The sequence below is a fragment of the Neltuma alba genome, unplaced genomic scaffold (genome assembly GCF_004799145.2).
Source record: "Neltuma alba isolate B1F8T4 unplaced genomic scaffold, ASM479914v2 tig00004055_pilon, whole genome shotgun sequence".
In the NCBI taxonomy this organism is placed as follows: domain Eukaryota; kingdom Viridiplantae; phylum Streptophyta; class Magnoliopsida; order Fabales; family Fabaceae; genus Neltuma; species Neltuma alba.
This window is the reverse complement of record NW_021633545.1, coordinates 11,693-26,202: the sequence shown is the minus strand read 5'-3', so window position 1 is coordinate 26,202 and position 14,510 is coordinate 11,693. Positions and strand designations below refer to the sequence as shown.

General features: G+C 34.2%; 1 protein-coding gene across 1 annotated transcript; it reads right to left on the bottom strand.

Annotated features, from left to right (window-relative positions):
• Positions 1 to 1,432: 1,432 nt before the first annotated feature.
• LOC114743576 (BURP domain protein RD22-like) lies at positions 1,433 to 2,518 on the bottom strand. The gene is made up of 3 exons (XM_028931793.1): positions 2,287 to 2,518; positions 1,942 to 2,203; positions 1,433 to 1,895 (listed from the first exon to the last, which is right to left on the bottom strand). Exons 1-3 carry the CDS (start codon positions 2,516 to 2,518, stop codon positions 1,433 to 1,435), a joined length of 957 nt encoding a protein of 318 aa, XP_028787626.1.
• Positions 2,519 to 14,510: the final 11,992 nt, after the last annotated feature.

Sequence of the window (14,510 nt, the reverse complement as noted above, 5' to 3'; positions counted from 1 at the left end):
TACCAAAACTTCACTTGTTTCTAGCAAATTTTTTAAATTCACAGAAAATAATTAAATCAACAGTTGAATGAGATCATTTAAATTCTTGATTTATTGATAATTATTTAATAAGAACAAAAAGTCTTTGCATGTGTTCGCCCATCACATCCAATTCTCTAGATATTGCAATATGTGGCCAATACAAGTTTTTAAAAGGGAACCATTTTGAAGAAATTATGATGAACTTTTCTATCTTTCGAAAATTCTTTATGAGATGACTCTACAACTCCTTATTCACGATGAAAAATTAACTCATAAACTTTTCTTCTGAATAAACTATAATGAATTTTTCGAAGTTCTCTTGGTAGAAGAATAACTCCAAAAATTTTTAGAACTAAAGTAATTCCTGCAGATTGCTATTTTCATGTAATATCAAAGAGTTCGTAACAGATATAAAGATTTAGGGAATCCATGTATTTTTGGTTTGTATGGATTTTTCCTCCATTTTTAAAAGCTAGAAGGATCGTAGCTAACAAAGAAAAACAACTCTCCCTCCAAAAAAAAACAAAGAAAGAAAGAAAGAAAATAACTCTCTTTATTATGGGCACTCCGTGCACATCATTCATTGATGGTCGATTGATTACAATTTTGTTGCTTCTAACCAATGACTCGAAAATTTTCCAAATCACTGACGAGTGACAAGTTGAAATAATTTCCTGTAGCTGATACAATTCAATTCTTAAGTGACATCTTCCAACCAATTACCTAATAATACAGTTCAATTATTCAAAGAGTAAAGACAATTTGGCATCATAATTCATCATCCCTTGTACCACAATTCATTAGATTTCCTGTGGGAGAATAATAAATAAGTAGGAACCGAATAATGAAATTACCTGTTTCTAGGAGTCAGTGCACACTTGTTTCCCCTTATGAAAGGGATCAAAGTCTCAGAATAATCATTGAAATTGAAATTTATTATGAATAATTTATCTCTTTATGTGTCCTTGTTTATAATTTCCATTCTTCAAGTTTCATTTTATCTGGAAGATATATATATATATATATTAAGAAATTAGTTAATATTTTATTTATATATATCTTCCATCAAAATTTCAAAGGTATGAACTGTCGAGAATCTGTACGTCTTCGGAAGATCTAACTGGAACACACAAACAAGACATGCTATTTATCAAAATACAACATACATAGAGATCTTAACACTGCCGGTACACAAATGGGAAACTTGGATTCTTAGTTACAACATGAAAGGAAAGAGGCATAGTGGTTAAAATGTTAATTTCAGTTTACCTAAAACCCTAAATCCTAAAACTTAAGAGAAATTGAAAGCCATGCATATATATCATGTATTTAGAACAGAGAAACAAGTGATGTCGTTTAAGTAGGACACAGATTCTCTATCACCACACACATATAACACTGAAGTTCATGCTTAGTTTTGTTTGGGAACCCACGCAATGGAGTCTTGAAGAAGGAAGTGGCATATTGGGACACCCCCTGGTTCTACTTTCAGCATTTGGAAGGCCAAATGTTTCGGGTTCCACTGCGATGTGTCTCTGTGACACACACTCACAGCTTTCACTGTGCTGCCATCGGCCCCCTCCAACGACACCGTATAGGCAACTGCGTTCTCCATTTTGTCACAGAGAAGCACAGCATACACATAATTGAGCTTGCGGCATACCACCACATTTGCCTCTCCCACCTTCTTCAACCCATTCTTTATTGTGTATTGTTGCTTCTTTGTTTCCTTCTTTTTCACATCCGTAGACAAAGCTTGCACGTTTCTGCCAAGCTTCATAATGGTATAATCAAGCATGGATTCTAAGGATGTTGCACAATACTTCTCCTCTCCTGTAATCGCCGGCTCCTCGCACTGTTTAATTGTCTTCTTCCTACATGAATTATCAGTGATTACAGAAATGGCAGAATGAGTTTGACGCTAGGTATACCTTGGTTGAAGAAAAAGGAATGGATTTGACGACTTGACGAGGCAGGAAGGATGCTTTCTTGGAGGACCGCGTGAAGAAAAAGTTCATTTTGTGACCAGCCTTCAAATCCTTTTCCAAGAACAAGCGAGCTGTGTTGGGGTTACGTTGGAGTTTGGTCTCAAAGTTACCCTGAGGACGACCATAATAAACTAACTCAAAGGGAGCAGGACCAGGACAAGGACGATGGCATGATATTGCCTTCCCACGGTCACCTGATGACTTGGCAGCCTGAACCTTATGTTAGCAATGAATCAGGAAACTTAGCTCGAAGAAAATTAGCAATGAAGAGCAATACAATACTCATGAGGTGGGTGAAGGAGATCTGCAATAGATTTAGGCATTGGAGTAGTGGGAAGCATGGACTTCCAGTATAGCTCAGGAGTAGGCAAGGCAGCATGGGTAATTGCCACCAAGTTTACACATAATATAAGAATACACATTATGGTTATACCACTGAAACAATAGGTGAGGGTTGAATCGTCATTACTGAAGGAACTATGCACTGAAGCTGCATATAATGCGTCCATTAATGGAATATAAAGGAACTGAGAGGAAGCATATAATGGAGGAGAGTGCTTAGGATGTGATTCCTTCTTCTGAGATTTGTAATGAATATATAGACAGACGTATGCTTATGTATGTGAATATTTGGTTGGCAGAAAAAAAAAAGTGAATATTTAATTTGAAGAAAAATCAGGAGAATAAAAAAATATGTCAAGGATAAAAGAGATTTGCAAGCAAGACAAAAATAAATATTAAAAGAATAAAAAGAGAAAGTTCAAACGGCTATAATAACAAAAGGTTGTCCTATAAAAAACGAAGAGTTACATCATAACTAGTAAGCTAAGTTACAGTAACAGAATCTAGCTATAATAACTTAACAAAAGGTTATAATATGCTTGCCACACCTTTCAACCAGGAGCGCATGAATATTTTTCATGTCAAGCTTTGAGATAAGCTCATGGAATCCAGTGGGGTGTAAAAGATTTAGTGAACGCATCGAATGGCAAGCTGGTCAGCAAAGAGAACAGGAAGCAAATGAATAACTTTAGCTTGCAGCTTCTCTACGAACTAAGTAACAATCCAATTTAATGTGCTTGGTCCTTTCGTGGAATGTAAGATTGAGAGCATCTCTGATGAGAAGATTGATTATCACATTGCAGGGTCGTGATGAGAAATTAAAGCTTGAACTAAATCATTAAGTAGATACTATGTGACATTCGGTCTTTCTGAATAAATGTTAAACACGCAATTACATAGAAAAAGTAAAAAGTTAGGCAATCGTAATGAAGTCCTTCGAAAATAAAATAAAGGGAAAGAGACAGATGTTAAAGATGATTGTAATACCAAGAAAGGATGTTAGATACTTGTCTGGGGATAAATAGTGTCTCCCTATGCATGCATACCACGTCATTGACAATTAAAAATGGAATGACGTGCTATTCATGGCAACGGAGCAATGATTACCATGAATTTATTTGGTACCTAATTAAAAATCTTTTAAAAAATTAATTTTTATATTTATCATTTTTTGTTACTCATAAATATCATCCTATTACTGACAATTTTATTTAAGATATTATCGGGTATTAAATGTAAGCATATCTCCTAATAAAAATTTGGATCTTAGTTTACCATGATATAAGAGACTAGTTTTTTTGGTACCAAGTTACCAAATTTTTATATTCATCGTTGCCAAGTTTGTTTGTCTTCGCCTTAGCGAATGCATGACGTTAGCTTGAATCTGCCTGTTGCTAGAACAAAATGGAATTGACGATGACGGTTGACCCTTTTGAATGGGGAACTCTCGTTTTGGCCTTTTTTTTTTTTTGCTCTTAAAAAAAAAAGGAAAAAACTTAAACGTGTGATGGTGATGACGGTAGGATTGGGGGAGAAAAGTTTATCTTTTTAAAAAAATTGTAGTAATAATGAATCAGCATAGATAGGCTATTCAATTCAAGTTAAAGAAAATCTACGCCCTTCATTACTTTTTATGAGGGACAATTTTTTGGATGGATATATTCCTTTTTATAGTCTTACACTTTATAGATGTTTAATTAATTTCTATGCAAGCGAGAAAATCATATTTTAACCAACCAATTAAGACTGACAAAGTAATAACAATAGAACTATGTATAACAAGAAGTTACATATATTATGCCACTGATTAAATTTAAAAACATAAAAAAAATAAAAGATTTAATTTGTACTACCAAGTGCATCTATCCATGTATTTGAGCTTACTTTGGGTAACAACTCCTTATAACCGTACAATTACTTGCTTATTAACAAGTGATTAAATTTTTTATGGCTATTATAGTAGGGGGAAAAAAAAGAGTTAACCCAAAACCTTTAAATAATAACTATGACAGAAAAAATAAATCATATAACCAAAAACTATCATAGTTATAAAAGACTTTATTAATCATTTTGAAAAGTCAACTATGGTAAAAGAAAAGCAAAACCAATCAAGTAGAAGTCTGCCATAATTATTAAAATTTCACATCTATAACAAAGCACTAACAACTTTTTCATGGTAGCAAAATATTTACCATAGTAAGGGATAATCGAATAATCAAATTCATCATAAAACTCTGAACCCCAGAATTATAACTAAAACAAGTCATATATGAGCCAGGGCATTTGAAGCACACATAATAACAACATATTATAAAAACCACAACTAAAATAAAAGTCACGTGTATCCAAAAAAGGACTTCGCCTAACAATACAAGTCTCAGTATGCAAAAGAATATTCAAAATATGTTAAGTATATATATATATATATAATAAAAAGGTCCTAAAATTTAGCAATATACATCGATCAACACATGTAAAACAAAAGGAGTTTATACAGAGTAAAAAAGAAAACTCAAGTTTCGGATAACTTTTCCTTAGAACCAACATCTAAACCTTTGCGTGAAAATAATAAATAACCATGGGATGAGTCAAGTAGATACAATAACTACAATTCCAATTCAACAAACATACAAGGAGTGATTACAAGGTGGTTAAGCAGGCAAAATATAAATTCGTATAACATAGTTTAAGCAGTTTTATAAAAATATATATAATAATTCAAGATGTAATTTGAATGTATGAAACTCCATCAACAATCTTTATAACGTCATTATAACATTTGATAGAACCCACTAACTAACCACAAATAACAGGATTCATCTATTTAATATGAATACGCCAAGCTCTCCAATAATGAGGTGTAATTCGGCTAAAAGTTACAAAGTTTACATTGAGCCATAGGTTCCCTTTCTTTGGATCGACTGCTTAGAGACTATCTTCTTTCTAGCACCATGCACTTCACATCAAAAGGTGAAAGTAATAGTTGTATTATTTGTAGATATTACTAATAGGTGGTGGGAGAGTGTTAAACCATCTCATGGAACCTTTCCTACAGAGAAGGTGCTTACAGAAATGTTCTTCCAATACTATTTCCCTTTAGCCCTCTAGTTACTCAAAGGGAACCCATGTTAAAGCCCAGTGGCTAGCTTTTCTTACATCGGAGCATGGCTTTAGGGGGTGTTTGGATATCCTGAAAAGTGCTTCTCATAAGCACTTTTCCGTAAGGGGTGTTTGGATGGAAACCAAACCATGGTTTCAGAAGTGATTTTACGGTCTACGAGGTAAATATGTGGAGGAGTTTATCTCGATTTAAGGGCCTTCGGTATCATATATTTATGTTTACAATTAAATTTGGAATGACATGAAATGCATGGAAACGGATCAGTGATTTTCTAATTAAAGATCTTGCAAAAGTTGTAGTTTTTGTATTTATTTAGATAAAGATAAATCTAAAAGTCTTAACTGGCTCCACAAGGTTTATATTTATTTTTCACCTTCTTTTATTCTCATTTTTTTTGGTTCCTTCTGAATAACTCGACTTAACTACAAAAGTAAATTCTCTTCTTTATCTTAGTCTTTTTAACCCCTCCTTTTTCATTTTCACTACCATTAATTATAATTTTAACTGTTCAAATTTATTATTTTATAAAACTATTCATATAAGTTTATATGAAAAACATATAATAAATTTAAATTGTTAAAATTTGATTTCAACCATTCATAAAGTGAAAAACATAAAAAATTTTTAATAATAATTTATGTTGTAAGCTATTTACATCAAATTTTAATCAAATTAAATCAATGGTGAACGATAAAGGTCAAAAAGAGAAAACCAAAATTAAGACAAAAGAGAAAAGCTAATTCCATGAATCACATGGCAGACGCAGTCGATATTTCCTCCATCGCCACTGCTCTTTCCTCCTTGCTTCGTAGAAGTTAAGCAAAGCGTTATGGAAAATAATTAAACGAAGTAAAACAGAAAATATATTAGAATGGCCATTGATGAATACAGTCAAGTAAATTAAAAGAACGCCATAATGCCACCTTCTTAATAAGGCAAAGTCATTGACTCCATGAGACGACTTTGACCGCTCTGAAAAATTTAGGATTCCAGTATACAGTATAAAGCCTAACATTTTTCATAAAAATGTAAAAAATAATTTTTATGTGAAATAAATATTAGGGAATCAAAAGTTTCATATTTTCGTTGTTTCAAAGTTGAAAGGGACTATTCTTTTTAGCCTTCCATGCTTGGTCTGTGGAAAATAATCCTTCTAGTGGGTAGTTATGTGCAGAAAAAGTTTCAATTTTCGGGGTAATTTGCGTTTCTATCCAATTCTCCGAGTCATTTCAAATCAATTATGCATTTACTTCTCTAACAAATTAAACTAAAAGTCTTCCATTCCTATTTTCTATTTTGTTTAATTTATACGAATAGGAAAATTAAAAAAAAATTTCACGTCATTCCTTTTTGCAAAAGAAAGTGCTAAGCAAGAATAGCTATATCAAAGACGATGGAGATAGAGAATAAAAGGATAAAAACCAGATATAGAGAAAGAGGGATATGACCGAGTTATTTATTTTTTTATAAGAAGCATTTAAATTTAGTCCTCTAGGAACAGCCATATGTAATAATTCATCGATGGCAATCAAGTTTTTTTTCCCCTTGAAAAGCCTAGGATGTTTTGTCCTTTCAAAAAATATTTTGAGGCATATTTTAACCTGGAAAAATCCAAATATTAATATACACAGACAGACACATTGATTTAAATACATGCCCCTTTCTTGATTGATTTTTTGTGAGTGTGCATGTTTGGTACAGTGTCTCCATGTGAATTATTTGTACCAACCAAGGATGGCAAGGCCAAATAACAAAAAGTGATTGCTTTGTAGCTCCTGGTGGCACCACACGGTTTATCTTTTAGTACCTTCTTTTTTATTCCCATTATTTTTCTACTTCCTTCTCTTATACCTAACTTACATGGTAAACACAACCCTTCTTTCATCCCTCATTCGTGGTAACCAGTAAGCGTAGACGGAATAGTAAAAACCCAAAAAAAAAAAAAAAGGTAGTGCAGAATAAAGCAGGGAAAATTCCTCCCATTGAAAATTTTATCAGCGAAAAGGACCTAAATCAAACTTACCATGCTCCGCGTTATAAAATTTACATAATATCAGTACTTTAACTATTTTTATATGTATACATTTATTAGCTCCAACTTACGGATAAAATTTACACCCCAATCTTTAGGGTACTGAATGCACCAAAAAAATAAGATTAGGGTGTTAGATGCACAAAAGATATAAGATTGAGGTGCTGAATGCACCATACAAAAGTAAGATCATGGTGCCAGATGCATCTTTACCTTTTGTTTTTCACTGTTATTGTTTAATATGTATGATTCTATGCTTTCTTTTTATGTTTTAGCAAAGGATGTTACATGCTTTGTGTAAGTTTGAATAAGATTGCCTTGTAATGAGGGACCTTAGATGAGGTATAGGGTACCCCAATTCTAGTAGTTAGATTTTTGAAATGAGTCTCCCGTGTGGTGACTTCTGTGTTAGGGATTTGGATGCTATTGATTTGTATTGTGATTTGTTTCTGATTCTTGAATTAGAGTATGATTGATCTCTTGCATTAAACTAGTTTCATATTGGCTGCATTAGAGTCAGATCCCTATGGCAATCTGACGTCATCGTTGAGCTTAATGAATTCGGTCTTGAGCATCAAGTTAGGAATAGATTGTTCCATTTCTCCTTCCCTCTTCATTTTCAATTGACAAAAAGTGTGGTTTTAAGCTTGAATCTCTCAGGGCTGCTCCCAATCCAAAATGTTTTGTCCTGTTAGAAGTTGTTTGAGTTTTTGGGGAGTATATATATTGAAGCTTCATCCTCGTTCTAACATGGATTTTAATTGGCGGATTTACTATGTAAATTTTTTAATATATGAAGATGGAATATGATGGGTTTTACTCTGGGCCTTTTGATGGTGCAACGAGTTATGGGTAATCTATTATGTATTTAGTTTCAAATTTGATCTCGTATTTCCTTCAACATCACACAACTAACATCTAAGACCTAGAATCAGAAATGCAATGAAGAAGAGGGATAATAGATGCAATGAACTCCCGTATAAGCTCCGACCTCCAGCCACTAGCCCACTGCCCTGAGAGATCGAACGCTTAGCCCCGCCTCTGCTCCGTGGAAGCTTCACCGAATGCTTTCATAGTCACAGCCGCCATGGCAGAACGCGACGGAGGATGTGGAATCAGTGGAAGAATCGGGCCGCATCGAGAGATGGAATGGACAAGGCGGAGAAACCCAAGTGTGAAAAGATGGAGATTGCGATGGTGGATGGATGATTTCTGGGATTGTGAATCTGAATGAAGATGCCAGCGAGAAGTAGAAAATCCAATCCCACCTCCAAACGGTTCGTTTTATCTACACTTCTTTCTTTGCATTTTCTTCGATTTAGGTCCCCATTTGTCATTCATTCTAATCATTGATTGCTATGATCACCGTCACCTTTGAATTTCTATCTTCTCCCGGGTTGCCTACAAAACAAATCCAAAAGTCAAATGCTTGGGAGAAATCATAAAATATGACACTTTAATCCCTTTTAAACATTGATAATACTTGCATTTTAAGCTCAGTAACACAATAAAATCTCCAAATCAGATATAAAATACATAACAAAATAGCGATTTGTCAATAATTTATATATTAAGCTATAAATTGAGTAAAATCATGGCTATATAATACGCATATTTGAAGCACAAAGTATACTGGAGAAGTGTTTTCTATATGCTGGATGCAAATACAACCTCTGATCTTTATGTAAGAACTATTTTGACATTAAATTTGATCTTCAATATAAAAGTCAATCCACTTTGGCTTTTACATTTATCTATTTTTTTCAAAATAATTCTTATAATAATTGTTCATGATAAAGATTCTATCAAATGATAGTTTTAGCTAATACACATTATTAATTAACAAGGGTATTCTAGGAAAGACAACACATAATTATTACAAATAACTAACTTAATAAACTTTCTTAATTTACTAAAATTAGTCAACTAGTTCTTATATTAAGGACTAGAAGTAGTATATAATAAAATTAAAACCTCAATAAAAATTTTTTGAACGGCATAAACTTTTAAAGGTTAGGAGACTGGTATAATACAAAAAGACGCCCCACTTGCCACAATCACCCACCATCTCCACGGTTCAAAGCATAACTTCTACATAGGCGGGAGAATAATAATTTAACAAAAATTAGAGAATTGCAAGAAAGTCTTATAAAAGAAACGTAATGACAAGTTCTGAAAAATTTCAATAAAAAAATAATTACTAAAAATCTCAATAACAATTGAACAACCTATAATGACATGTTCTAAAGTAAGAAAATAACAATGACAAACTCAATTATTTTTATATATTTTGATATCTTTTATATGAGTTTTGTCAACTTAATTTGGTCTCTTTTGGCCTTAATTGATTGTTAATTGATTTAATATATTTTATTTTGAATTATTATTTTATAGGGGCAAAATTGTCATATTCTGGTTTAATTGTGACTAATTGATTTTTGAGGACAAATAATGCTACCTTATTCTTGAATTTTGTTTGCAGGTTTTTAGAAGATTTAAAAAAATAAAAATAAAAATAAAAAAGAAAAAATATAATAAAAAATAATTAAAAAAGGGTGCAAAACGTTGCGTTTTGCTCCCCTCACTAATAACCTATTATTATCATCAAAGGGAGAGACGCACACACGCTGAACGAGCTGGCTGGCGGCGAGAAAAAAAGAAGAAATGGGAACAGGGGAGGCCAGCGACACACTCTCCATCACCATCTCCAGCAAGCTGACGGCGAGACCGAAGGACCAGAGGGCAACGACGGGGGCTCAGTCTTGAGCCATTCTCTCCCATCCCCTTCATCTTCTTCTTCTTCTCGGCGTCAACAGAACCAGTGAGGACCAGAGGACTGTGACAGCACGACAGAATCAGAACAGAGCAGTGACGCAGTGAACCTGTAATCAGGCCTCCATATCCTATTCTTGTTGAATCTTCACTCCTCCTTCAATATTCTTCATGGTTGGATATGGTAGACTGCTGGAGGTGGCATTTTTTTATGACAAATCGTGGCTAGAGCTCTATAATCCTCTAATTCAATAACAATGGCAGGAGCTTAGATCTTTAAAGGGGAGTTTTAGTTGCTTTAATTTCTTGTCTAATAATTGTTTAACAATTTCTAGGTTTTAGGATAGTTATTCTGATTATTAGAAAATTTTTATTATTTAATCTGATTATATTTGGAGATTATTGTGACTGGATTATTGTTTAGTATTTGACATTGGACTGTTTATAGCTTTAATTTCAATTATAATGTTGTGGTTATGACATTTGTATTGATTTTGGAGTTAATATATTATGATTTTCTGAGGTATCTTGGAATCTTGGATCATATTGTCTCTTGCTAGCTTTAATTCTGTTGTTTTGGATTTAAGAATTCTAATTAAGCATTGGTTCTTAGCATCCTTAATCCCATTTTACTATTCTGGTTGCAGTTAGTAAGTTGGGATTTTAGGAAAATATTTTGTGGCAATTCGAGGTGGCTCAGTTGTTGGATTAAAAGTTTAATTATAATTCTAAATTCATTATTTTAACTCCTATATCTTTTGGAGTGAGGATTGCCTGTGTTGTTCAATTGGAGGATTGATTATTATCAGTGTTATTTGTGTATCTCATTTTCATTTCTTTAATCTCCATTCATTTTAATCATTTTTATATAAAAACAAAAAAATTATTTTAATTTCAATTTAATTCAAGGTGTTTACTTAGCAATTATCAAATTAAAAATCCTTTTTATAGTTTAGGTTACTTGCATTTATTTATTAGGATTTAATTTAATTTTCGGCTCCTCAAAGTGAATACGACCTGGATTGTGCACTATATTGCATTAATTAGGTTAATTTTTGGAATAACCCCAAAGCGACAAATTAAGGGCAGTTAACTTCAAGTGGCGCCGTTGCCGGGGAGCCAAGAAATTGGTTCCCTAGTAATTAAGTGTCAAGTAGTCTTGATTGGTGTTCATTTCTTGAGCCTTTTTAGTTTTCATTTTTATCAGTTTTTGCATTTTCTTTAGTAGTTTGCTTTTGTTTCTTTTGATTTTTAATAGCATTTCTTTCCTTTGCATAGAAAATTTCTCAAAAACACAACTAAATATCTTGATTTTTCATTCATTGCATTTTTCATTCTCATACACATACACTTGCATTGCACTGCATTCATTTGTTTTCTTTTGCTTAATTGCTTCTGGTTGATTGATTGTTTATGCCAAGAAGGGGTAGGTCTAAAACCCTAGTTCTTTCCAATTCTGAGCTTCAAAGTTCTTTAAAGGAAGTTAGACAAGATCAAAGGGTAGAAAGGACTAGTGAGGTTGAACTAGACAATTTAACTGGTCTAGATTTGGTGGTTGACTTAGGTGACATAATGGAAACAGTTAATAATCCTAATGGTAACAACAATGGTGGTAATGACAGAGGGGGCAATAGACATAATGGGGAACATGATAGAGTAGGAAAGAATAATGAAGGTAACCCTAGAAGAAGAACCATTAGGGAAGCCACTACTTCTGATGCAAATTATGATCCTTTTAATGTTGCATGCCCTAATATTGATGTTAATTTTGAGATTAAAGGTCCACTACTTAATTCTTTGCCTAAATTCTATGGTTTGACAGGTGAGGACCCATACAATCATCTGAAATCTCTCTCTATGGTACGTGCTAGCATGAAGCCGGTTGGGGCTAATCTGGATGAGATTCTTTGGAAGGTATTCCACTTGTCTCTGGAGGGCAAAGCACGAGAATGGTACATGAGCTTGCCTAGGCATATGGCAGATGCCTACCATAACTGGAATAACCTCAGAAAAGCATTCTTAGAGAAGTATTTCCCTGCTTCCTGACTTCCACATTGAGAAAAGAGATCTACTCTGCGAAGCAAGACTATGATGAGTCACTTTATGACTGCTTGAACCGTTTTCAGGACTTGCTTTCTAGATGTCCACACCATTAGATTCCGAATGAGCAGTTAGTCCAATACTTTTATGATGGACTTAAGACCCAAGACAAGGGGATGTTGGATGCTGCTTCTGGGGGTTCTCTCATTGATTTAACTGCTGAGGAGGCATGGGAACTTATCAAGAAAATGGCCTTGAACCATCAACAGTATAACATCAGGGAGTCTAAAAATGTCAATGGAATGCATACTAATCCTTCTTCAGTCCACATTCCTCAATTGGACACATTCACTTCTCAAATTGCTGCTTTGACTACACAGTTGAATAAGCTTACATCTCACACTCACCCTGTTGATACTCGGAATCCTAATTCTATGGAGATGACTACACCTAGTTGTAAGCATTATAACTCTGTTATGCACATCTTTGCTGCTTGCCCTCATAGATATGAGGAAGTTTCTGCCATGTATCAAGGAAGGGTCAATCAATCCAAGCAATGGAACCCATACTCAAATACCTATAATGAAGGGTGGAAAGCTCATCCGAATCTGTGATGGGGAGGAGGTGACAATAGGCAGGTTCAAGAAGGGTTTCAAGGGAATATGGTTCCTCAAGGGCAATCTTACTATGGAGGGTTACAAGGAGAATCTTCTAGAGTCATGTCTACCCCACAACAACCGCAGTCTAAGGATGATGAGCGATTCTCTTGAATACTCAAGGGCATTGAGGCAATGACTAAGCACATATCTAAGTCTGAAGCTAAATTTGAAGCTAGATTTGCAGCCCTAGAGAATAGTATGGAGCAATGGGAAACTAGAACCTTTAATTTGACTTCTTATGTCACTAAGTTGTCAAATGGTATGAGTGAACAGCAAGCTAAGGCTAGTGGTTTAATGTCTTCCAACATAGTGATAAATCCTAAATCTTTGAATGCAATTACATTGAGAAGCGGTAAGAAAATTGGTGCTAAGAAAGTGCAATTCAAAGAAGATGAAGAGGATGAAGAACCGGTTGATGAAGAGATAGAAGTTGAGTCTCCTCTTCTAAAACCACTCAAGACATTCCCAAGGCTACTCAAGAGACCTCCATTCAATCCAAAGGGCCAATAGAGAAAGGATCACCTCCCAAAAGTGATGAGGTAAACATTTATGACTTGCCTTTTCCTCATTCATATCTCATGAGTAAGAAAGTTGTTGAAAAGAAAGATAATGATGAGCTTTTTGAAATGTTTAGCAAACTTGAGGTTAATGTGCTATTACTTGATTTGATTAAGAAGATGCCTAAGTGTGCTAAGTTTCTGAAAGATTTATGTACAAACAAGAGGAAGTATAGGTATAGTGAGAGAATCCAACTGGGGTCTAGTGTTAGTGCTATCTTCAAGCCACAGTTACCTATTAATCGTAAAGACTCGGGTTCCTACACTATTCCCTGTACCATAGGCAAAACAAACATTTCACATGCCTTACTAGACTTAGGTGCAGCCATAAATGCTATGCCTACCTCTATCTACGAGAGTTTAGGTATCCATGCCTTGAAAGACACGAGTGTTGTGCTAGGTCTAGCTGATAGGACTGTGAGACATCCTAAGGACTTTCTTGAGGACATTTTGGTGCAAGTGAAAGGTCTTGTGTTCCCAGCTGACTTCTATGTGCTAGATATGACTGATGAAATTAAAGCCGATAGCACTTGGATTCTAGGAAGACCTTTTCTTAGAACAGCCTAAACCATAATTAATGTGAAAGACGGAGTCATTACCATGGGCTTTGGGGACCAACAGATTACCTTCAACATTTTTGATGCTATGAGTCAAGGTTATGTAGATTGCTCTTACTTGGGTGTTAATTTGATTGATTGTGCTGTTGATGATGTTGATGATTTACATGAATTTGAGATGCATGAACATGACTGGTATGACGAGATTGTTGAGTATGATGATGCATTTACTTGTTTATCTACCCCTTATTCTTCTTCTTTTTGCTCATGTTATGGTGACGTGGTGTGTGTTAACTGTTTAGAAGTTGATCACCACCTTTCCATCTCTCATGATTTTGATGCATCATCTTGTCTTAACTGTGATTCTGCCTTGAATATTACACTTGATGATAGCCTTGAGAAAGGCAAGTTTGTTGATTCT